This window comes from Parus major, chromosome 20 (genome assembly GCF_001522545.3).
Source record: "Parus major isolate Abel chromosome 20, Parus_major1.1, whole genome shotgun sequence".
Classification (NCBI taxonomy): Eukaryota; Metazoa; Chordata; class Aves; order Passeriformes; family Paridae; genus Parus; species Parus major.
Window position 1 is genome coordinate 173,861 of NC_031788.1, and position 24,757 is coordinate 198,617.

The following is a 24,757-nucleotide window of genomic DNA, read 5'->3' on the forward strand; positions in this document are numbered from 1 at the left end:
AGCTCACTGCTCTAGTTCCTGGAGCAGTTTTTCTAATAAGCTCAAGAGGAGCTGAACCCAAGGGCTGCTCATCAAGGCCAAGGCCTAGTGAGCATTTTTCAAATCATGGTGCAGCCTCCTGGGTGGGGATGATGCACCACCATACTTTGGCATCCAATTAGTAAGAGTGAGATAGACTGAGGTTCCCATCCCCCAAAGGCTTTAACTCCATTCAGTGAGGTACAGCTAGATGTTCATTCTTGGCACTACTTCTTTCTGTCATGGGGGAAGTTATCTCCACTATACATTTTTCCTCATCATCCTCATCAAATAAACATTTGTTACCAGTATGAATGAGTTTCCCTAACCTTTACATGTAGAATTTTTATTTTAAATCTTATCAAATAAGAGGTGGTCAGAATCTTCAGGATTTGAGGTTCCCTTTCTTCAAAATCACTACAATTTAAGTTATTAAAGTTTAAAAAAAAAAAAATTAGCCCAGATCAGGCACTGAGTTTGAGAAGAATGACTCTTCAAAAGTCAAACGTTGACTCAATGACAATGAACTTCCAACACTGCAGAAAAGTTTACCCTTTTCTGCTGCCTAATGGAAGTTGCAATTCAGCATCTTGCTGATTGTCCTGCATGGTTCATTCAAAAAGCTGGATCCAAAAAGATTGACAGTAGCCAAGTTTAATTCTTATCTGTAATTTTTTTATCATTCTCAAAACACAAAGAACAATTCATAAACATGTATTTCTAAAACATGCTAGAAAAGCATGTTATCACATGCTTAATCCAGAAAATGTATATGACCCAAGGATGAAAAAGAATACATACAACATCGCTAAAATGTATTTATGCATATGGTAGTTTAAAAAATATTGTGATGAAATACAAGGTGCCAGCACTACAATATTAAAACTGCTAAAGCTAGTCATTTCAAATAGAACAATCAAGGAAGCAAGGATTAGCTTTGCATTACAAACAACTAAATCTGTCCTTAGTAACAAAAAATGCACAAGTTTCTGTAACACAATCCATCTTGTGAAATTCAGCTTCAGCTTTTACACGGTTGATCCTCAAGGTAGATTCCATCCCAAACTGAAGGTGAACATACTGTCTATGGAGTATACCAAATTCAGCAGCTAACAGCATCTATCAACCAACACAACTAATTTGAGAGATCTTTGTTTATGCACTGAAAAAAAGGCACTACCATATAGGGTTAGGTTTCTTACTGGAAAGATCACCAAAGATAAGAAAGGAGAAAGACTGATACAAATTAATCTCATCAAACCCTTTTTAACAGATACTTCCCCCAGCATGTGAAGGGAACAGATTCCCATGTGAATCTCTAGTCAGACAGTACAGTCTGTGAGACAAAGAAAACGTCAGTGCCAGGTGTTCTTATCTCCAGACAAGATGTACTGGCTGAGCTGGGCAGACTCCTTGCAGCAACAGAAACCAAGAGTCCATAGGAAAACCAAGTAAAAGCAAAGGTGAGAAAAAGAAAACCTCGAAACCCCAGACTGTCTTAAGACACTTCACTGTATTTGCTCTCCCCACCACTTCTACCATTCATGCTCCCACCAAACTGGTGCTGCCACCATAGCTGACATATTCTGCCTATCCCCTCCCCCAGTAATTCAAGATTTCTTTCCTCATGGAGAAAAAATTGTATGGAAAAAACCCAATGGAGGGGACAACAAAGTGCATCATGATTGTATCATAAACTCTGGAACACAGAAGAATCTTTTGGATTAATGCACACACACACACGCAAAAAGATGCACATAGTAAAAAAAACATGGAAAATGAGACAAAAATATTCAATTTCAGAAAAAAATGTTTTTAACTGCTCATAAAACTTTTCTGTGAAGGCACATAGCCACACTGAGGCATCTCTTTCCTCTAGAGATCCAAGTGTCCTCCTATCTGAGAATTTCTTGCAGTACAAGGCATTTGAGAGGCAAAACCCAGCTGATGTTGCAGGATACCCATCTCAAATAGAACAAATTGGCAACAGGTTTGTGGTGCAAACACAACAGTTACTTGGGATGAGTTACACTGAGAAGCAACCTCTTGCCAGAATTCACTGGCCTTGAAATAACACCCTGATTTCATTTTCTCATTAGAAAATTACATTTCTGAATAAATTATATTTTAGCATAAATTTCTGTGTGTCAATAGAAACCAAGTGGGTGTCAGATCAGCCTGCCTTTCTCCACGATAAAAAGCAGTCTCATTTTTGGCTTCTTAGATTTTGTGGTCTGAAAGGGTAGTTTTCCATCAAATTGCAAGTGTCAGAAAACAGAAGTGCTGCATAATTTGCTCAAGACTTTACAGAAAAATGCATTTTAATCCTTATCTAGTCCATGGATAGCAATGTTTTCTCAGTGCTGAGTCCATTTAATGCTTTTGAGGTCAATTCCATCTTGCACCATTTCCCAGAGAGGGCTGTAAAGAAAAGGAGAAAACTGAGAGCTAGCTAAAAGGCAGAGGACATGATCAACAATAATTAAACAGATTTTATCAGTGATAAAAGGAATTAGGACGTATCTATCTGCCTGTCTTGCCCTTCGCAGGTCAGTGAGCTTCAGGTGATCAGCCCTCAAATGTGTTCTCAATCAAAAATACAAGTGAGGAGAGGGTACCTGCTCCACCTCATTTCCCGCTCCCACTTTCAGCATAAAGCACCGGGGTCTCTGAGACTGAACCCTTGCATTTTCACTGTCCAGATGAGTCACCAGTCTTTCGTTTCACCAGAATTAAACAACTTATCAATACATTACTCAGTAATACCATCTCTGGCTTAAAAACTCCTAGGTACTGCCCTATGTGCCTGCCCTACTCATATTATTTCTCTGATAAAGGCAGGATCTGGGAAAAGGTTTGGTGTCAGGTTTGTTTCCTTAGAAATTTGTCACTAATGTTAAAATCAGGCTCCTACCCACCTGGGGAATACTGTTGCTGATATAGAGAAACACCACCAGATTTTTGAAGCAAATAATTACTTTCAACTAAATATATCCAATTCCTCCCATTATTATCACAACTAAGAAGTCTCTGTGTTCAACGAGACAGAGTCTCACCTCATTTCCCTCAGCCTCTTCACGTGCTGTATACACTTCTGCACTGTATAATCCACCTCTTCTTCTGTAGTGAAACGACCGATGCCAAACCTAAACAAAAAAAAATCATTAAGGAACTGAATAACAAGCACATGGAGGGGGTGGAACAAATCTACCATTTACTTTTATCAGGAAAGAAAAATATTTGGAAACATTAGGGCAGACCACACCACACACCTTATAGATGAGTGAGCCAAGTCTTCATCTGTTCCGATTGCCCGCAAAACATAGGAAGGCTCCAGAGAGGCTGATGTGCAAGCACTGGGACAAGGAAGGCAGGGAAATGTAAGACTTTTGCTTGATCTCCTCCAACAAAGAACAGGTCACTTACCTCTTTACAACACCCTGTATCAGCTTCTGCAGCCTCCTAGAAACCACAAGTGAATGCAAGCAAGTAAAGTAATATTTCTGCTATTGAATAAAAAAGAATCAAGGGGCAGGCATTATCAAGAAATGAAAGTAATAAATTAGGAGCATATGGAAAGGATAGAGAATACAGATAATACACAAGAATAAATACAATGCCACATAGGAGCAGCAGGAATGTAGACCAAGATGTATTTGAAGTATAGGCTGTGAAAAAAAGACAGAGACTATCCAGAGAAGATAGCACATAAGGAACATAAAAGGGAAAAAAAAAAGACTTCGCAAGCTGCTGTTTGGCAGCTGAACAAATAAATGAAAAACAGTGCACAGAGAGATCCAGAGCAAGATGATTGCAGTTGTCAATAGAGAGAGCTTCCACCTTGCAGCAGAACTGGTTACATGCTGTGACTCAGTTTTAACAGGCTGGAACACGCAGTGCCAATTGGAGAGCTGTAAACAGCTCCCAGTGCCCAAAGCAGAGACTCAGAAGAAATCATCACATTACAGATGTGTTTTGCTTCAGGGACAGTCATGTGGAGACTTGCTCTTCCTGCTCATAGTGCCAACCAGCTCCTAATTAAGATATGTTGACTGCTTTGTTCTCAAAGGTGAGGGAAGAAGAGGAGGGGAATCCTTATACTCCATTCATTTCACCATGAACATCAGGTTTGTCTTGCTAACTGAAATATTACTTCTCACTCCTGAAGTCAGAAGAGCTCCATAAATGCACAGGCAATTTTCTTTCTCGCTTTTGCTCTTAACACAGGAACTATGAGTTGATTTGATTCAGATACATGCCCAGCCAGCCTCACTAATTGCCGTTAAAATATGCCAAAATGTTTAAATCTTGGTGGCCTTTAGAATGAAAGCGTCACCAGTGCAAGTCAAGGCTACTCAAATAACCAGTTTGCAAGACTAGTAGATAGGAATTTCTGGGTTAGTTTTGTGGGGGTCTTTTTGTTAGGATATTTTTTGGTTGGTTTTTGTTCGTTGCTTTTTTGTTCCAGGAAAAGTAAATTTTACCTTTAGTTCAAATGTGTCACTTTAACACCACTGTAGAATGTATTCAATGCCAGGCTGACTCATTAACTGAATATGCAAATATGGGGCACAGAGGGGACTACTTAGATTTACCTTCATTAGCAGAAGCTATTTTCTCTCAAAAATACACTGCTATCCTTCCCATACATTCCACATACCTTCCTGAAGAAAGAGCCACATCTTTCAGAGCCATCAGAAGACTCTCCCCTTCCACATATGCAAAAGATAAATTGATGCATCCTACATACAAATAAATGAAATAGAGAAAAGAATCCATCAACTAAAATCTCAGGCAAATTGTCCCCTACAAGGAAGAACTTGCATCATGTGCTCAAGTGCATTATTCAACCACAGCCATTAACACCAAGTTTGCCAAACAGTACTAACTGGCTCAGAATTTTGTTTGAGTTACCTGGATAGCGATGCTCTTGATCTCCATTCATCACCACATCAGGAACTTCACTCATTATTTTTGTAATCAGTCGCTCCGCCAGTTTTGAGATTCGATTATGGTCATACTAGGTGAGAAACCAGGAGAGACACAAATAATAAACAGTGTACTGTCTGACCTCACTCAAACTACTCCATGTCACCAGCTGCAAGCAGAATTAAGTAACTGGGTTTGGCCAGACAAGGGAAAGAACACAGCTGAAACTTGAACTGTCAAACTTTGCCTGCTCTAGACACTGTTAAAAGAGAATAACCCCATGGCTCCTAGCTAGTTCAGCCTTCACAAACATTTCAAACCGTTCTGAAAGATCTACATACACAAGCTGCCAAACTGACTTTCATAAAAGCACTGAGTTCTTTTGGCTTAAAGACAAGTTAGGCAATGCAGAAAATGATGCATTTTGCACACAAGAAAGGGCACCTATTACGGCAAGTGCCTCTTATTTCCCAGGAGCTCTCAAACTGTACCGCAGAAAGACACAGACTTGCAAACTACTATTAACTCAGCTTTTACAATAAGTAACCTGCACAGTGAGAATGGCCCATGTGCAGTGTCTTGTTCTAGACTAAAAAATGAGGTCACTTATACCAAGAAAGCAGTAGGGATCAGCTTTGGCACACAGAACTGGCCACATGCACACATGCAATTAATACTTGTTTACACTTGAAAAAGTTAAAACGAAGCCAGGCTAGCTCCAACAGCAGTTGGTTTTAAAATGCCATAAACTCTGCCAGGCAAGGAGGGGAATCTAGATCTGAGGCTTGTGCAGAATTCAGACTGTGCAGGCTTCCTAGCCTCAACTTCGTAACCCCACAGCTCAGACGGTAGAATTCCACCTGTCTCCTGGAAAGACTCTTGATCCTTTGGGTGCAGATATCTGATCTATGCGTCCCATTGTCACTGTGTTTTTACATTCCAACTATAAGGAAGGAATTGGTGTCCACAAACCAATGTAGCAGCATACAGAGGCTCAGACACCAGACCTAGCAAGTAAACTTTACTGTCCAAGCTAAGGAAAAAGAAAATAAATTCTTAGTTGCAAAGCTGCAGTAAACTTGAACTTATACTTAATAAGTACAACACGTATAATAACGGGCTAGGAAGCCTTATTTTTTCAATATACAATATATAAACATGGCAGTAATTTCAAAGATGCTGCTAATACACATGTGCATAATGGAGAAATAAATACAAGCACATAAAAGCCATATTTCACTAAAACTGACTGTAAACTGTAGCCTTGTTGTAGAATAATATGATTCAGACCACTTCAAGAAAAAAGAAACTTTAGAAAGAACTTACAATTACCCAAAACCATCCCTTAAATTCTCAAAACATTCACTTAATGCCAAAACATGAGACCCAAATTAAATTCAGTTACATGGATGCAAAAAAACCTAAGGAATCCAAGATCTAAATGGTGCTGTCATACTATTTTCTGGAACCCAGGACAAGTATCTTGTTGCACATACCTCCATCTCTTGCTGCGCCACTTCACATGCTGCCCCCAGACCCACTGCTAGAGGTGTGGGCACAGTTCCAGACCGCAGTCCTCTCTCCTGGCCTCCTCCACTCTGCAGGGGTTCTAGCCTGACACGTGGTCGGCGGCGAACATAGAGAGCACCAACCCCTTGGAAGCAAGGAAAGCTGTTTATGAACAGGGACTCCAAGCTTTGGTAACATTGCTTATTTCCACAGCAAACACACATGTGGACACTTAACTGGAGAAAAATAAAGTGAAAAAGTTCAGTATAATTTTCTAGGAAATGGTGCTTGTCCCCAGTGATCATGTTCAGCCTTGCAGAGCTTCAGGCATGGGAGCTCAGCTTTTTCCATTCTGCTTCAGTCATCAAAGGACTCAGTGCTTCCCCTCCTTCCCACAATTCCTGTACACAGCTTAAGTTCATCCCCTTGCATTGAAGTTTTTATGTGCATTCACTAATGTTCTCTTACTGACTTCCAAATTCTTTCCCTGGATTACAAGGCCAGCACCAGTCCCAGGAGTCCTCTCCCCTTCTTCTCATTAAGAAGACTCATTAGTGGTAACAATTTTCAGCAGATGGATTAGATGAGCCAGTTTTGCTAGTCAGTCAATTTAATGCCCTACTCTCCTCACCTAAAAACCAAATTTTCATGTCTTCAAGTGCCCTGGTATACTTAAGAAGCAACTGTCACCACAGGAAGGACAGTTGCAACTTCCAGGCATAACAAATGGTGAAAATTTATGTCTGTCATCTGTCCAAAATTACTGGTTGAAAACCTAGCCCTTGTCCAGAGATAATGTCTTCAGCTCTCAGTAGAACTCATACAGAAAAAAAAAAACATGTTGAAAAATAAGGATTTTGTCTTTTGTTTCTGAATAGCACATAGCATACAGCAAACCTGGTTTCTGGCTCTCTAACACCCACTGTCACAAACCAAATGGACCTTGACAATAGTAATAGCTGGACTTTAGTATTTTTGAGTCAAACAGAAAATGAATAGCTGGATATTAAACCTCATTCCACAAAGAAAATGAACAAATGGAGTTGGGGGAATGATGCCACTGGAAAACAGTCAAAAATCACTCATCAATTACCTTTTGGTCTCTTTGTTGCAAGTCACACTCTGGTCTAAACTTTGCCCTATAACCAGGTAATTTCATTTCAATCATTTCAGCATCAGTGCTGCTTCACACCAAGCAGATGATTCCTGAAAACCCCACTGCTGTAATGCTGACACCATTATACAACACTGTTTCTTCCTTCAGTGAAGCCACCTCAACCAATTTAGCACTTAAGATCCACTTACTGCAGTTCTACACTGACAGCAGTGCCTGAGCTACTCTGAAGTCTGTCAGACTTCAGAGTGTCAACACCACTCAGAACAGTTTTCTACAACTTAAATAACTGACACTATGACAAATGTGTTTGACTTCACACCTTGTGTAGTTACCTTGAGGTAGGTATGGAAACAACAATTCCCTATAAAGCACTTCAGTGAGTACCTTTGGGCCCATAAATTTTATGGCCGCTGATGCTCATTAGGTCAATTTTCATGTTGTTGACGTCCACAGGAATTTTACCAATCGCTTGTGCAGCATCCGTGTGGAAGAAAACCTTATGTGCACGGCAGATCTCACCTGTAATAAAAACACCAAGCCAAAACCAGATTATCTTAACTGCTTAACAGCTATGATCCCAAAGAGTCCAGCAATGGATCTAAAGCATTGAGGTTATTGAGGTATCTGAGGTGACAAAGGTAGAAATGGGGGCTGTGATGTTTCTTTTACAGTGAAGTGACTAAAGCTGTGCATGGGCTAGTGTAGCTGATGCCTTGGCACAGGTTTAGGCAGGTAAGACTACAGTGAATTTCTTCAGCTGAGAAGTTAAAAGGTTTCCTACTGTTAAGAATTGAGATTATTTCCAAACTGAGACCTAACAAGTTTAAGAAAAAAGGGCTGCATGAAATATCAAAGTCTCTACACAAGAATAACTCCACAGTTGGACAAAATAGGTTTTTCTTGGTTTTTTTTCTTCTCAACATCCATTACAAGCCAGCCATCTTTTCAAGTTTGTATTTGCCACATATTTTTATGTCATTTCCTCTATTTTCCAAGTTTTCCAACACTCAGCTTCAAAAACATTCTCAGAATTGTCACACATACTCTTACTACGACCTGAAGTTAGTTGAGCCTGTCACCAGACTAAACTGTATGAAGGAACAAAATAATGTATTGTTCATGGGCAGTAAACATAACTATTATTTACTTTTGTCATCAAAAAAATCATAATGAATCTTCCAAAGAATCTGCACAGCTGCATCTGAGACCCCTCCTCTGCACAAGAGGTTCAACATGATACTTCACAGGATAAGTAACCTTTCTGTAGTCCAGCAAGGTCAGGACACAGGCAATACCAGGCCACAGGGTACATGGTAACAGGGCCTCAGGCTCCCTCTGCAAGGCCTCAGGCCTGACCTGTTATCAAGATGTTATGAGAACATACTGGGGGAAATTGAGCTGGCACCAGCTGCCTCTGGCATTTAAACATGGGACATAATAAGGATCTCAACAATATAAGCACAGGACAAAAACAAGAATCCTTGGGCCTGTAACTCACTGACAGTCAAATGCTTGTCAATAAAGAAACAGAACCTTGAAAAACCTTGGCAAAGATGCTGCTTTGAGCTTAATGAAGAAAGAAATAAATGCAGCAGCTAAGCAAGAAGAAAACCAGATGCACAACAAGATGCCTGCCACAGCCTAAGAAAACAATACCCTATGGAGTATGTACTCCAAAGCAGAGCCAAAGCCAAAATATAGTCTAGAAACTCAAACATCTTATGAAAGGGTATCTTGAATATGAAGGTGTGCTGGTTTTGGCTGGGGTAGAGCTAACTTTCTTCACAGTGGCTAGTATTGGGCTGTGTTTTGGATTTGTGCTGAACACAGGGGTGATAATGGAGAGATGTTTCTGATATTGCTGACCAGGGTTTGCACAGAGCCAAGGCCTTTTCTGCCCCTTGTATGGCCATGCTGGCAAGGGGGCTGGGGGTACGTGGGAGGCTGGGAGGAAACACAGCCAGGACAGGTCACCCAAACTTACCCAAGGGATATTCCAGATCATATGACATACGTAATACACTTTCAGTATAGAAAGCTGGGAGGAAGGTGGAAGGGGGAGACATTTAGAGTGATGGTGTTTGTCTTCCCAAGTCACTGCTGTGTGGGATGGGGCCCTGCTCTCCTGGAGGTGGATGAACATCTGCCTGCCCATGGGAAGCAGTATAGAATTCTTTGTTTTTCTTTGCTCGTGTGCATGCTTTTTGCTTTTCATATTAAATTGTCTTTATGTCAACCCATGAGTTTCCTATCTTTTACCATTCCAATTGTGTCCCCAGTCCTGCTGATGGGGGAATGAGTGAGCAGCTAAATGGTGCTTGGTTGCCAGCCGGCATGAAACCAGGACAGAAAGGGTATTTGTCTAAGTTTTGCTACTGGAAACTTTCACAGGAAACTTTATCAACAAATCATCTGGGATGCAGTGACCTGGAGGATCATCAGGGAGGTGCCTGCTCACCCTGCTTGCTCCAACAACCATGGTTCTCCAGGGTCTCCCTTCATCTGCTCTGAGGTCCCTGTCACTCCACCTGATGGCTCAGAGCCTGGCTCACCCTCTCCCTCCCTCTAGTTCCAGAAGCGTAGCTCTTCAGTGGCCTTTTGGCCTACAAAGAAATTTTTCATGACTATATACAACAATACTGGGGTAAGAATTGTCCAGGTGTGGTGCTTACCATCCTCTCCCACTCCAAATCATGCACATTCCTCCTCCTAAACACTACAAGTGCTCAATAAATCATTATAGTATATTAGCTCAATTTTGGCCAGTTATTCTGTACAATTTTTTCATCCATCATAAAATCCAATGAATTGCAGCTGATCCATCCAGAGCAATGATTGCTGCAATTTTCACCATAAAGGTACTGAACATCATTCTCATTTCCCTTTTGAAATCAGTTTTTATTTGGGACAGCAGTATTATTTTTTATATTACATTTTTTATTTTAAAATATTTATGTAATTATTTTTTCCTTAGCTATATTACACCTAATATTTTGTATCAGTAGCATTTGAGGATGAAAACATTAACTAAAATGAAGTAGAAGCAACCTTAGCTGGCATCTAAAAGCCACAGTGTACTTACCAATGTCATGAATTGGCTGCTTTACTCCTATTTCGTTATTTACAGTCATTACAGTAACCAAACTTGTATCCGGCTGGAAGGCAGCCTCCAGCTCCTGGTGAAAGATTCAGAGGGACAAAAGTTCTGACTAAGAGAGAAGTAGGATTCCTGTGCTCATCTTCAATTTACCAGCAATTCAACCATCAGTCCCTCATTTGCAACAATCACCTGGGGTTCTGACAAACAACCCTGGAAAGAACACTAACCCATGTGAACATTAAATGCTTGTAGGAAAAGTGAATCAGTTGTGTTTCTGCATGTCCTAACCCTTCGATGGACCTGCCATCCCACTTGATTTAATCAAACCTCAACAGTCTTTGCTATATCCTGTAAACTTCTCTGAACTATTTTCTTTAATGAATTAACCACCCACAGAACAGCTCAAGCCTCTTCTAGCCAAGGTGAGGCTGGCTGTAAAGGAACTGCTCTTTATACGAAAGTCATATCACACCTGCAGCAACATGCTCAGAAAACACGACTCATTATTGTGCCCATAGGCTGATCCCTCACTCCCATCACACACACCACCAACTCTCCATGGCAGGTGAGGGACTGGGAATAAAACTGCTGCTGCCCTGTGCTACAGGACATCAATGATGAATTAAAACCATACAATTTCTACATCTCAGGGCTGCAGCCAGCACATACAGAAGGGCTGGCTCATGGACAGCCATAGGAAGTACTGTAATCACTGAAACAATGCCTCAAGTATTGGGCTCCTTATAGGGTACACAAAAGCTCCATCTGCACAGCAGCAGCTGAACAGCGGAATAGGAGGTGGATGTTTTGATTGAGAAAAAGTGTAGGACATTAGACAGAAATCCTTCTCCAGATCTGACAGATATGACTATGATTGTCACTTCTACTTTGTGATATTTATCATCCTTTCCTCTTTTTCATGTAGATGACACAAGGTTTTGACCATCAATTTAAAGCAAAAACCTCTTTTAGTTTCCTTCTATCAGTAACAACTTACCTTCAGATCTATGAGCCCATTTTTTTTAACTGGTAGATATGTGATGCGAAAACCTTCTGTTTCCAGGGAACGACAAGAGTCCAATACACACTTGTGCTCTGTTTGCGTAGTAATAATATGCTTTTTTCTGGATTTATAGAACCTTGCCACACCCTGTCAGGCACAGTCCATGAAAAAGAAATTGGCCACTGAAGAAAATAGGCATTACACAGTATGATTGGAAATAAGAAATTACTACTTAGATACAGTTCATTTGAATCTTTCTTGTTTGACCCAAGTCATGAATCTGAAAGGTATTGACACATAATCCATACTACATATCTCCATCAGCACCTGCTTTTCAACGCATCTCACTTCTCAAAAACTCAGTGAAAATGTTTATTGCTGTTAAGCTGTAGAAGCCATTAACCAAAGCATATTTTTGAAAACTTTTGCAGTGGAGTCATAAACACTGAGAAGTCCAAACAACCCCATACTACATACACAACCTAGTCTTCATCAGAAAAAAGGTTCTAATCTGCATGTCCACTATATTTCGCAATAAAGATTGCAATTAAATAAGCAGAAGGACTGTATTTGGTGTATGCAAGATACACATCAAATATTTTACGCTGCCCTCAAAATTATGTCCTGGGAACCAAAACATTCATCCATGTATTTCACCCACATATGTAACATAGTATCACAAAAGTAAATCCAGAAATAAAAATATGTTATACTCCAACATATTAACATTTAAGTTTTTGACAGACTGTTCTTAAATACATAATTTTAACATAATGAATAAGAATCAGTATAAACCTTTTACCTTAATTGCCATATTATTAGATTCTGTTGCACCACTGGTAAATATAATTTCCCGTGAATCAGCTCCTATTAAATCTGCAACTTGCTGTTTAAAAAGAAATAAAAATTTGACTTGTTAAGAAAACATACAATGAATTCATTACAGCAAAATACAAGTGAAATGTTTAAGAATACTCCTTTGAGGTTCAAAAGGATTACAGCTGCTACCTAATTAAGTTATGCTAAAAATAGTCAAAATATCTGCATTATAAAACACATAAGGAATCCACAGTCATTAGAAGTGGTATTAAGCATTAACCTGCTATAAAAGAGATAAAAGCTTAAGTAGACAAAACTCCTTACATACTACTTCAAAAAAAAATTACAAACACTCTTACCTAAGATTAGAAGAATGATAAAATATGGAGTTAGTCCAATGACTTCAGCAAAATGCTTGTGACTCTAGGAAATCAAATATACTGAGGCACTTTTACTTAAAGTATTGTTTTCTGCCCTTTCAGTTGCTCTAATCTCACTGCTGGAGCAAGTGCCAGCTTCTGCACCTGGGACTGGACAACACTGGGTGTGCAGACAGATTGGGAATAAAAGGCTGGAGAGCAGCACCACAGCAGTGGTGAGACCTGGGAGTTTGGGCTGGGGGCAAGTGGAACAGGAGCCAGCAGTGCCCTGGCAGCCCCAAGGGCCAAACCTGTCCTGGGGGACATCAGGCCCAGCATTGCCAGCTGAGCAAGGGGGTGACTGTCTTGCTCTGCTCTGCACTGGGGTGGCCTCACCTCAAGTCCTGGGGGCAGTTTGGGGCAAATCTACATAAGGATATAAAGTTATTAGAAAACATCCAGAGGAGGGCCATGAAATGGTTAAGGGCCTACAGGAGAGTCTATAAAACAAACAGCTGAGATCACTCTTCAGTCTAAAGAAGAGGAAACTGAGGTCAGATCTCACTGAGGGCTGCAGTTTCCTCATGAGGGGGCAGCAGAGGCAGCTCTGCTCTTGCTGACCAGTGACAATGGTTTAAAGGAACAGACAGAGCTGTGTCAGGGGAAGTGTAGGCTGCATATCAGTAAAAATACCTTCTACCCAGAGGGTGGTCAGGCACTAGAACAGGCTCCCCAAGAAAGTGGTTACAGCCTTAAGCCTGCCATAGTTCAAGGAGTGTTTGGACAATGCTCCCAGGTACAATGTGGGGATTGTTGGGGTATCCTCTGCAGGGCCAGAGTTGGACTTGATGATCCTTGTGGGTCCCCTCCAACTTGAAATGTTCTATGATTCTATCTTCTCCTGCAATAAATCTTCTAATGTACAACTAAGCAAAGATGAAGTTGCTAAATCCCGCCCACAGAGAATAGGGTTTTTTTCTTATTTTTTTATTTTTTGTTAAGTTTCCTTTGACCTGGGATTTCCTCAGCAGCAGGAAAACCAGCATGACCGTTGAGCGCCAAAGACTCACCCGCCTTGCGTTCTCCATGGCAGCCTCGCTCTCCCAGCCGTAAGCATGGGTCCTGGAGTGGGGGTTGCCATAGTAGGCTGTTAGGTATGGGAGCATGCTGTCCAGGACTCTGGGATCCTGTGGAACACAAACCACCCCACCTTAGAAAAGGAGAAGGGAAACCATATCTGTTCCCTATGGACATGCCCCCTTGCCATGGGATCAGCAGCACTTCTGTTGCAGTGTCTTGCTTTATCTTAAGCTTGACCTTGAAAATTGGAGGCTATTACATTTTATGTGTAACACAAATATTCAACAGTTATGTTCTCTGCATGAAACCCTGATGTGTTCCAAAAGTCAGAGAACATCATCATTTGAGAGAACAGAATCACAGACCCGTTTGGGCTGGGAGACTTTAAAGCTTATTTTGTTCCATGCCCCTGGCCCAGACAAGGACACACCTTCCACTAGATCACGTCACTCCAAGCCCCATCCAATCTGGCCTTTCTTCTGAGCAGAAAAAATACAAGCTCTTAAAATGTTAAGAAAAATGTCAGATCAGTATTTTTGTTTAATTTATAATTATATTTATAATATTTTGTAATTAATGTCTTGCTTCTCGCAACTGTCCCCACTCCAGCAGGGGTCGATGCGAGCCCCTTCGCGGCTCCGCCACGCTCCCGTCCTGCGGCGCTGGGGCTGTCCATCCAGGAGGCTGCCCGGCATAGCTACAGCCCTTCCGAGGGATGCCGGACTGCCCTGTGGTGACAGGAACAGTCTGCGCCTAACGCCGCCTGTCCCCCACGTCAGCGCGGGACACACGCGACCGCTGGAGCAAAAGAACCGGAGTGTGGGTCCCCGCTCCGCTTCCCATGCTCGGTGCGGCCCTTACCAGCGGGGTGGTGGCCTGGACATCCATGTAGAGCGGCCGAGGAGCACCGCCGCCATCGCTGGTTCGTCCTGAGGGGAGAAGAGGGAGAAAGCTGCTGTCAGGGGCCGGCAGGAGCGGGGGAGCTGTCCCTGCCCGGACAGGCGCTCTGCCCGACCGCGGTCTTACCTTGTCCCGGTTCCGGTCCCGGTTTCGGTCCCCCCGCTCGTAGCCGCCGCGGGGCTTGTTGGCCCCTCAGGGCCGCCAAGCGTCGCCACAGCAGCATGGCGCGCGCCGGGCACAGCGCAGGCGTGTCACCTCTTCCTGTACGTCACGGCGCGCGCCGGAAGCGGGGCCCAGACAGGCGGAGGTGCGGTGCGGCCTAGCGAGGTACGGTCTGGAGCACGGGCACGGGCACGGGAACAGGGGTGGTCGGGACGCAGGTGAGGTGAAGCGCGCGCTGAGGACCCCGGTTCGCTCCCGAGAGCTCTTGCGCCGGACGGCAGGCAATGGTCGACGTTCCTGAGGCGTCTACGGCCTGAGCCTCTGCGCTGAGTCCCCGTCCTTGGCCTCGGTCTCCGTAAGGGTGGGTTTACTGCCCGCTGCTCTGCCTCCGCGACCGGCGGCAGCCGGGAAGGACGAGTCAGCATTGGGTGCTCGGTCAGGTGCCGCGTGCGCTGCTCACTAGGGACCGGGAGCGCACAGGCTAAGGTCCCTAAACAGCCTCGGCAGCCACAGCGGCGCTCGCAGGAGCTTGTTGAGGGGAAACGAGGTCGTCATTCCTTCCTTGTCCTTCCTACCTGATAGGCAAGGAAACAAGCCTGAGAGCCAGCACAACCTCCAGCGCTGCACGCGTGAGAAGGTCTGAGCTGCACGGGCCGGCCTGTCAGCCCACTTTGGTTATAGACAGAGCAGTAAATCGATGTGGATATTGTCCTTTGTTTTTTAGATGCCTGTGACCGTGGGCCCGTATGGGCAGTCGCAGCCCAGCTGCTTTGACAGAATAAAGATGGGTTTCATGATGGGCTTTGCAGTGGGCATGGCTGCAGGAGCGCTGTTTGGAACATTTTCCTGCCTCAGGTATGCCAAGGAAATGGGTTCCACAGACAGGTGGTGACAGGGCAATAGCCAGAAAGAAATGGTCCTGCCGTAGGGTTGGGAAGGGATTTGGTCTGGTCCTGTGCCAGTCCCATGAGTGGAACTTTGCCTGACTCCAGCTACTGCAGTAGGCCCTGTGCTCCAGCAGTGAAGTCTGGTGCTGGCAGGGCATCATCTGTGAGCGCCCAGTGTGTAACCTTAACCCTGGGCACTCCCTGTGGCCAGGAAGTCTCAGTTTCACAGACCTTTTCTTGCCTCATGTAATGGAGATTCATTGTGAAGCTGAGGCTGTGGAGGATTAGCTCCAGGAGGAGCTGTGTGAATTGTTTGTGCAGATACATGTGCAGCCTTTTCCTGGCCCTTAAGCTTCCTGAGGTGCTCTGTAAGCTCTCAGTGTCTGTATCATGGTCCCTTTGCATGTGCCATGCCCTGCACAGAGGCAGTTACCAAACTGACCCTGAGTCTGAATTGCAAGAGTGTGGGTAAAGCCATGACTGGCATTGGCACAGTCCCACTGTGCAATGGTGAAGGGCATGTTCCACCTTCCCCTGGGGCTCACCAGCATGCTGACATGAGAACAAGCCATGTTTGCTGCTCTGCGTTTACTCTGTCACTGCTGACTGACCTTGCACATCCTCTATGACAAAGAATCACTGAAGTCAGCTCTTTCACACTTTGCAGAACTCTGGTGGTTTTTATCTGTGATTAAACATGAGTGATGATTTGGTAGGTTGGAAGTTGATGATTTGGAGGTGAAGGAGGAAAAGGCACAAATCCTAATCCAGCTCGAGTTTGAAGTTTTCTTATCTCTCTCAGTTCCCAGAGGGTAAGCAGCATGACGCTAGCAGAAGATACATATTTAGGGCATTTAAAAGAACCAGTGAGAGTGGTTCTGTCGTATTTGAATGACACAACTACAGTACTTCTGCTGTTCCATTTTTGAGGGAAAATCTCATGTTTTAAGAATAAAGTGCATGAAATTCCTTAGACCCTAAAGTTTACTGCAATGCCTAAAAGCCAAATATTACAAGAGCTTCTTGAGACAGAACAATTATTTTTGTTTTAGTCTGACCTCAGGTAAATGAAAACTGGAGAACAGAAATGGCTTTTGAAGTTTCTAGGCCTTTCAGGTGTTCCGTATTAAAAACAGTCAGTAGTAAATAGAAAGTTAATTTAAATTTGGGATATTAAAAGGACTGCCACTGCAGCTGGAGAAGATGGCAGTACAGTAGTTCAGACAACTCTTTTTATACTCTGGTAAGTGAAATACTGGGACAGTATTTTTTTTTCTCATATTAAGGGTATTTGGGAGACCAGGATGCAAACTGTTCCTGCTAAAGGTGTGGCAGGAAGGTTCCAGTACAGAAAAAAATAGATATGGGCGATTGGTGACATCCACCCAAGAGCCCCTGCAGTAGCACAGGGTACTGTAGCCAGTCTCTGGGGAGGCGGCAGCTGTGCAATTGCACAGATTTAGGTTGAAGAAGTGTCTAATTTGCAACCATGAGCTAATTGTCTCAGATGTTTTCTGCTACATGTCTGTGACCTGACAGGTTTCAGCTTTTACATAATCCCTGTGGTTTTCTTTATCTCAGGATTGGCATGAGAGGACGAGAGCTGATGGGTGGAGTTGGCAAAACGATGATGCAAAGCGGTGGGACGTTTGGGACATTCATGGCCATTGGTATGGGAATACGCTGCTAATCTGGAGTTTGGGATTTGTCCCAGAGTGCCCCCACCCAGCCATTCCGCCACTGTACAATAATAAAATCTTTAGATACCTGGAAGTGAGAGCTCTTAATGAAACCTCAGTCCTGTCCCTCTGTGCTCTGCTGATTGCAAGTGTGCTTTTTTACAAAATTTCTACTTTCTTCCCCTCTCCTAGTCCCAAAACAAGAATTAATAATTTTTACTACATTGAAGTTCCTGTTTTACAGATATACGTACACCACACAAGTTTCTCCCTTTGGCATTTGGTCAGCTCACAAAGCCCATGTGGATGTAGAGCTGCTCTGTTCCTTCATGCATTCCTGAATCTAGGAAAGTTGGATGTGGGTACTTCAGATTATTGATCAAATTTCTGTCCTCCTGCAAAAATGGGTAGGTTGAACCTGGTTCCATTTCTGAGTCCCAAGTGTCATGGGGCAGATACCCTCAACAGGGTAAGGGACCCCAGGATTCAGGCAGGTCCATAAGAGCTGTGGTCCCAGAAACAGAGCCTTCTCTTACAATCTGGTTTAGCAGGCCTACAAGGTGGTCAGCACTTGCCCAGGAGAGCAGGGGGATCCTTCCTGCTTCTCACCAGCCCAGGAAGTGTGCTGCCTACGGCTGCCCTAGGAAAGGGTTGTTGGTGTTGTGGTCTTCCATTACTTGCCTTTTGAAACAAGGCCTCTCTCTGCTCCTCCTATAGTTCTGCGTAAGGAAGACACATGAGCAGCAGCACTACCTCAGCCGGCACCTGTACAGCGTGGATCTGGTCCAAGTGCCTTTTCCCTATTTTCAAGGCAGAAACACAGATTCACTGCCTGAAGCACATGCAGAGAGCAGCTCTACTTCAGCTATTATGTTACTATTCCCCAGGATCCTGCTGTATTCCCAGCCCTTCTCCACCTTTGCCTTTTGCTTACTCACAGTTCCTTGATTTAGGAGAGGCCTTTGCCCCACTGCAGCTCAAGGACAGATACAGCCCTAGGGGCTGCATAGCAGGTCCTCTCCTCACAATACCACAGGAACACCAGCAGCATTGCTGCCTGTCCAACCTTCACCCACTCCTGAGGAATGTTCTGTTCTCCCTATTCTCTCTACCTTGGTCTTTTCTTGGTGGTTAAAAAGGCCAGGGAGATGGGACGGGGGTATAAAGGGCAAAGCACAGAGGCAGGCACCCTCTAGAAACCAGATGGAAAGCCAACATAACTGACTTCTCCAGCCACAGGACTCTTGAACATTTTTGAAGAATGGGAGTGGAGGCAGGGTCATCTCTGGACTGAACTTTAAGCGTGCCTGAGGAGGGCAAGAATTGTGCCCAGATGGCCACACTGCACAGAGGGCTGGGACAGCTCCTGCTTGTACTGTGAGCACAATGATATCCTGTGGTGTACCTAGATACTGTGCAGTGGTATCCCAGACACTGGGCAGTGCAGAGCATTTATCACTCACCTCCAGGCCTAAGCAGACACTGCTTAAGTCACACTGGGAAAGCAGAGAAATAAAGCTTCATTAAGGCCTTTTTAAGAGAATTTTATTTGAGTGGTTCTTACAAAGATTGTTGCAATATGAAAGTCTTTGATAGAAATATCAAGCTGTTTTGTCAAACACACTGAAGTAACCCAAAAATATATTTCAGAGCTCACAGAGCTTAAAAAGAGCAAAGATTATATGCAACCAGAACAAAACACATTTCTGTATTTCCTACCCATTTTCACACTTGGCTGAAATTCTTCAGCTCTGCCCCACTCCGCACATGGAAACTCATCCGGAAATGCAGAGATGTTTTGTTTGGAAACTTAGACACACCTCACAGTATTTACAAAGAAACTTTTACAGATACAATAATCAAAAGTTACCATCAAGAAATAAAACCCTTCAATCCTCCTATTCTTACCAATTATTCAGCACAAAGCAAGCTGAGTAGCTGTCTGCAGTCAGCATTCAGTAGCTTTTTGGACTTTCCATTTATACAAAAACACTAAATATGTCCCTTCAATCCAGTCTCTCTCTGACACTACCCTTGAGCAGATCACCCACATTTAGTGAAATGTAAAATGTCTTTGCTGCATTAGAAGAAAGGCTCATGAAACATTAAAAATGTCATTATGTCCCATCTGCCTTTTACAGAGTACTTGTTATCTATGAGCTACTTCTCAGTTCCTACGGATCACCTTTGTCAATGTACAAGAATTACAAGGCAGAACAAGAAGTCAACAGCTTTGTATACAGTGGAAATGCTAGTTAGGGAGAATGAACACACTGCATTTCTGCTTACTTCATTTTATTTTTAAAGATAGCAGGAAGTGTACACAAAATGACATTAAATCCTTTCCTTTAGTTTTATCTAAATAAAAGATAACTCAATCTTCCTCCAAAAAATACCTATGTACAAAACTGACTAAATTAATCTTCATCGTCGAACAGGAACCAGTAGTTGGGTTGCAGTCATAGAGTCTGGGAAAAGGCTGTGGTATGTTGGAAGAGGTACATACGCTGCTGTAATCATTTTACCTAATCACGAGAGGAAAAAAAGTAAAAATCAGTGTTTGGTCATTTCTGTAATAACCAAATGTAATCACTAAATGTAGGCATGTACACGGAACACTCACCTGCAAACCACCTCCCGTGCAAAGCATTGACAGCTGCGATGGCAGCAGCGATGGAAGGACATTTAACATACACATTGCCCTGCAAGACAGAATAGTGTAGCCTGTGAGGATTCAGGAGACACTTCCCCAGTGCTGTTCCTCAGCCAGCCCTGGACATGGCTGTGACAAGAGGCACACCTGCTCCACCATGGCATTAATCACACAGGATGAGCACAAGAGAAGGGGACAGTAGTACTGACAGGCACTACTCCACTGTGGCAGTTACTGCAGCTTTCAATTTTTCTGAATAGGATTTTCCAAGACAGCCCAAACATGCATTTGACTGGCAATCGCTGAGCCACGGATGGCTATTCTGTTCCTGAGAGCCTTTTAGAGAGTAGAGCTAAAGGCTCCTAATCATTCACATCCTGTGAAAAAGAGCACAAGGGGTCTGGCTGCCTCCAAGGCACTAACCTCAACCACATATGCTTCACTCAACATGCAAGGTGATAATCTGGATTCCACAAGAACCAAGCACTCCCCATTCCCCCAGATGAGAAGGACAAGCAGCACTTCAAGCAAGACTGTTGCCATAAAAACTCTACATAAACATCAGCATGTCTTTCTTTACTTGAACAAGAACTGAGGCAAAGGGAAAATCCCATCCCAGCAGGGCAGGAAGAGCTTGAGATAGCTCCCAAGGTGAATGACAGACTGATCTTTGAACTTCACCAGAGACACCTGGAGTTTCCCATCTGCAGATCAAGAACTTTTCCTCCCTAATCAAGAGAACTGCAACAATCACATCCAACAACTCCAAGACGCACAGATGCTCACAGTAATATGTGGCATTTTTCTGGCTGCCTGCCTGCTTAAAAATAGACCATCAGTAATACCCAAGAAAATCAATTCTAGCTGAAACAGACTGTTCAGGAAAACAGTATATTAAAAAACAGACTCCAGCCTTTCCTTAGCAGCTTTAGTCAGCCTGTATTAATTCTCCTCACTGCAATCTAACTCATTCCTTTCTCATGGGGTGAACCTGAGCTTAGGAATCAGTGATTAAGGCACTAAGCAATCAATTAACACATACGGCTCTGCTTTCAGCCTCCCCCTGCAAAGGCACCTAAGCTGCTTAAATGCCCAAAATGAGGCACAGGAACACAAAGCTGTAGTATTCCCTAACACCCAGCAGCACAGATAGGTGGGGTACATGAGCCATGCACTCAGCTGGGACTGCAACTGTTTCATCCACAACAAATCACACCCTGATAAGCCAACCTCCAAAGCCCTCAGCATGGAAGTCTGCCTGGGACAGAGCCCTGAAGGTGCCCAGAATTTAAACCTAGAAAACAGAATGGTACAATAGAAACTGTATCAGTAGGTATTTTGTATCTGGGTCACTGCTGTGCTACTACGACAAAACATTTCATTTCTTTATGAAAAATCAACTCATTACATAGTAGCTTGTAGTTTTTTATTTTAAATCCATCTGCAAATGTGAAACAGAGTTTTGCAGCTCCATGTGCTTAGAACCTATGTGAGGTATCTCGAGGGCTGATGTAGTTTTGAGGGGTTGTGCACTGATTTTTTTTATGTTTGGTGGCTAGGAGGGTTTTTTGGAGGTGGGAAGTGTTCTGGGTTGTTGGTTGTTTTGGGTTTTTTTCGTGTCAAAGAACACTTCGTTTTCTCTAAGTAACAAACACATTGTGGGCAAGGTTTCTGACTCTCATCAGTCCAACGGTCCAAGATCACAGCTGTGATCTTGAAGACTCTAAGATGCCAGGTAAGGCAGCACGTTTGATATGCTATACTGCAGCCCCTTATCTAACCTCTCTGTAACCCACAAGAATGGGTTTTAGGTGACATTGGGTCACCTAAAAGACAGCAATGGTTGGTGAGTACGAAGTGGATCACTGCAGCAGAGCAATCCCACCTAAGCATACCAACAGGAACATGGATTTCAGTCTTGTACCGCTGCACAAGAAGATACTTTTGGGGTCTGATGGATAGAAATTAACCCAACTGTGAAACCATCTAAAAACTGAACTTTTGTTTGGGCTGTGAATTCTTTTAGAAAATGGTTCAAGATAGTTTATCTGTTTACAGACCTTCCAGAGTTTATCCATTCTAAGACCCAAAATACAGAGAAGCGATAACTGGTCTGGGGAGTATGTAAACAAGGGGAAGTCAGAATTAAAATATATTCACCTGTTTAAAATGCAGACACATATCTGGAATTGAGTCAGCAGCAGCAGTCTTTTCCCTGTTCTAACTCCAGGCCCTCAGACTGCCCACTGCAAGTCTTTAATGTCATGAGTGACCACAACTATTTCTAAGCATGGGATGAGGCACACATTTACATGTACACCATGATTCTGTTGGACCAAGGGCCCTTTCTGCTGAAGCCTATGCTCTAAAAAGAGGAAAGTGAAGTCCATGACTTCTGGGAAAAGCACAGCTTAAGGGAAATGCCAAATGCCTGAACTGGTCACTGCTCTTCTACAGGAACTTCAGCTGGGTAAACAAAGCACCAGAAAGCTGCTTGTACACGCATCCAAAGTTACACACAATGATTCACAACGGGAGGGAACCACCTACATTGTGCACAAACTAAGAAATTTAGGTACCATTTAGGAAAAGCCCCATATTTGTAATGCTCCCCCTAGACAAAAGGGAGCAACAGAACTCAGAACATCTGCTCAGTGTGTTCCCCCCAGAACCAAGCATACCTGAGCTGAATTTTTGTCAACATAGATGTGGATAACTCCTCCATGTTTGTTACATTCCTCAATCACATCATCTTTAATTTCTGTGTCCCAGCCAGCTTCTTCTTCACTGTACAGGGGAAGGAAAAACAGGAGAGCTATCACTCAGACAAAATCTACCCCCAAAACCCATTAAATACACTCCTGCAATATTCTGATTTCCTTCTTACATGTTAAAGCCATTGACAAATGCCAATCAGACAATGATAAATCACTTACGTTTGAGGATTAAACATGTTGGAAAGCTGGAAGCACTGTGTTGCAAGTGGTTGTACAGAAGCAGCTGCAGCCAGAACTGTTGTAATGGAAAAAAAACCATTAGCATATCTAAGAACCCACTATGCATGGTTCTAATTTATTCAGCATAATAGAAACAGCTCTGACTAAACAAAAATTAAAGGCAGGAAAGCAAAACTCAGAACCAGACACTACTGATGATAGATACATTTAAACTGATCAATACAAAAACCAGCACATTATGAGTCACAGTTGAAGATAAGTGAAAATATAATAGTGTACATTGATTTTGGCAGATTTTCCACTTAAACATTAAAAGGCACACATCTTCATTTGCATCTAAAATGTCTGCCTGAGTTGTATGTCAGCAGCACCTTTAATGTCCTGCTCCTCATAGAAGTCCAGCAGCAGCTCAGGACAGCACCACCCCAGCTGACTGCACAGCAAAGGACAGACACCTTGGGGAATTCTTAAAACCTGTTTTAAGCATGTTGAATTATGCTTCAAAAGTGTACCTACACTTTCATCCCTTGATAACACATACTGTAGGAAACATTTGACAACTGAAATTGCTTTCCCTGTAACTGTGAAATTACTACTTGTCATCTATTGCTTCTCATCATCCCAGTGCATTGTATTAAACACTGTCCCACAGGCTGCCCTTCCACAGGCTTCAGGCTTCTGTCAGTGTAATTGCAGTAACAGCCCTCTTCCCCATATACTTCAGACATTAAAGGTTGTGCAGTCACATAATGAGCAACTCAGAGACAGTAAACCCAAACTCCTGATTCTCAAATGACCCCTCTTTAAGGAAGGGAGAACACTCCTACCCAACAACAAATACCAGCCCACAGATTTTCTTGGACTAGCACATGTCTGAGGAATGTTACCAACACTGGTGAAAATGCTATAAAGAATTTTCAGTCAAAAAATCAATCACAGCATGATTCCCCACAAACAACTAACAGGACACAATTTCTCAGGTACAGCTGAACCCTGTACCAGAAGCATCTCCCCTACAGACAACTGAAATAAAACCTACAAATTACAAGTCATATCAAATGCTAGTTTACCTTCATTCTGCTGAGACAGTCTTGTTTGCAAATCTAAAGAAAAATAGAGAAGTTAATTAGTACACTTTTTAGCATCACCATATCATCACCTGCCAGCCAAGTTGTTCAGCTTTTATTTCTGTGCTTAAGAACTTATTCCAGTATCACTGCTCTAGTTGTGAGTAGTTTCACTAATTTCAGCTTCTCTACTGGAATATTCTGTACTTGACAGATTCCATGACCACAAAGCACTTTAAAGAGAAACAATACCTTAGAAGGATAGATACGACCATGTCCTTTAATTCAATGTATCACTCTCAACTTGCTTTTGCTGTGATTAAGCTCTTTACAATACATGTTTTACTCCACAAGAAAATCATTACAGCAATTCTGATATGCATTAGAGGTCTGACATATTTACTACCTAAAAGCAGTTAAGCACACAGCTATCCAAACCTGACATTCTTAAAGTTGTTATCAAACTTCAATTTAAGTAAAATATGGCAATACTCCATCTGCTAGCCTTTCATATGGGT

At 42.9% G+C, this 24,757-nt stretch overlaps 3 protein-coding genes across 20 annotated transcripts in view; 1 reads left to right on the top strand and 2 right to left on the bottom strand.

Moving 5' to 3' along the window:
* Positions 1–656: 656 nt before the first annotated feature.
* On the bottom strand, positions 657–15,079 carry NFS1 (NFS1 cysteine desulfurase). 2 transcript variants are annotated; one of them, XM_015647409.3, is made up of 13 exons: positions 14,961–15,079; positions 14,796–14,863; positions 13,925–14,041; positions 12,479–12,562; positions 11,671–11,823; positions 10,656–10,749; positions 7,958–8,092; positions 6,444–6,601; positions 4,933–5,038; positions 4,679–4,760; positions 3,291–3,374; positions 3,075–3,164; positions 657–2,439 (listed from the first exon to the last, which is right to left on the bottom strand). In XM_015647409.3, the coding sequence occupies exons 1-13, from the start codon at positions 15,055–15,057 to the stop codon at positions 2,376–2,378; spliced, it is 1,332 nt and encodes a 443-aa protein (XP_015502895.1). In that variant the 5' UTR covers positions 15,058–15,079; the 3' UTR covers positions 657–2,375. The 2 variants fall into 2 exon arrangements, with proteins under 2 accessions (XP_015502895.1, XP_033374974.1); XM_033519083.1 differs by lacking the exon at positions 11,671–11,823.
* Positions 15,056–17,697, top strand: ROMO1 (reactive oxygen species modulator 1). 4 transcript variants are annotated; one of them, XM_015647410.3, is made up of 3 exons: positions 15,056–15,161; positions 15,721–15,851; positions 17,465–17,656. In XM_015647410.3, the coding sequence occupies exons 2-3, from the start codon at positions 15,721–15,723 to the stop codon at positions 17,571–17,573; spliced, it is 240 nt and encodes a 79-aa protein (XP_015502896.1). In that variant the 5' UTR covers positions 15,056–15,161; the 3' UTR covers positions 17,574–17,656. The 4 variants fall into 4 exon arrangements, with proteins under 4 accessions (XP_015502896.1, XP_015502897.1, XP_015502898.1 ...); XM_015647411.3 differs by having other exon boundaries at positions 15,121–15,214; positions 17,465–17,697; XM_015647412.3 differs by lacking the exon at positions 15,056–15,161 and adding an exon at positions 15,240–15,357 and having other exon boundaries at positions 17,465–17,697.
* A 1,388-nt stretch (positions 17,698–19,085) lies between these two features.
* Positions 19,086–24,757, bottom strand: part of RBM39 (RNA binding motif protein 39) — a 30,175-nt gene continuing 24,503 nt past the window's right edge. For 10 of the 14 annotated variants that reach the window (XM_033519079.1, XM_015647403.3, XM_015647402.3 and 7 more), the window contains 5 exons: positions 24,243–24,275; positions 23,152–23,227; positions 22,897–23,002; positions 20,186–20,264; positions 19,086–20,087 (listed from right to left, as the gene is read on the bottom strand). In XM_033519079.1, the coding sequence (XP_033374970.1) occupies positions 19,987–20,087; positions 20,186–20,264; positions 22,897–23,002; positions 23,152–23,227; positions 24,243–24,275 (395 nt within the window). In that variant the 3' untranslated portion in view covers positions 19,086–19,986. Of the gene's footprint in view, positions 20,088–20,185; positions 20,265–22,896; positions 23,003–23,151; positions 23,228–24,242; positions 24,276–24,757 lie in introns of those variants that run through there. The other 4 variants (XM_019008680.1, XM_015647404.1, XR_004499935.1 and 1 more) reach the window with 2 other exon arrangements.

Excerpts from the sequence above, each read along its gene's own strand:
- NFS1 (XM_015647409.3), bottom strand. The coding sequence starts at position 15,057 with ATGCTGCTGTGGCGACGCTTGGCGGCCCTGAGGGGCCAACAAGCCCCG. Across the intron at positions 14,864-14,960 it reads GGGACCGGAACCGGGACAAG|GACGAACCAGCGATGGCGGC; the intron begins GTAAGACCGCGG and ends TTCTCCCCTCAG. Across the intron at positions 3,375-4,678 it reads GTGGCTCTTTCTTCAGGAAG|TGCTTGCACATCAGCCTCTC; the intron begins GTATGTGGAATG and ends TCCTTGTCCCAG.
- ROMO1 (XM_015647410.3), top strand. The coding sequence starts at position 15,721 with ATGCCTGTGACCGTGGGCCCGTATGGGCAGTCGCAGCCCAGCTGCTTT. Across the intron at positions 15,852-17,464 it reads GGAACATTTTCCTGCCTCAG|GATTGGCATGAGAGGACGAG; the intron begins GTATGCCAAGGA and ends TCTTTATCTCAG.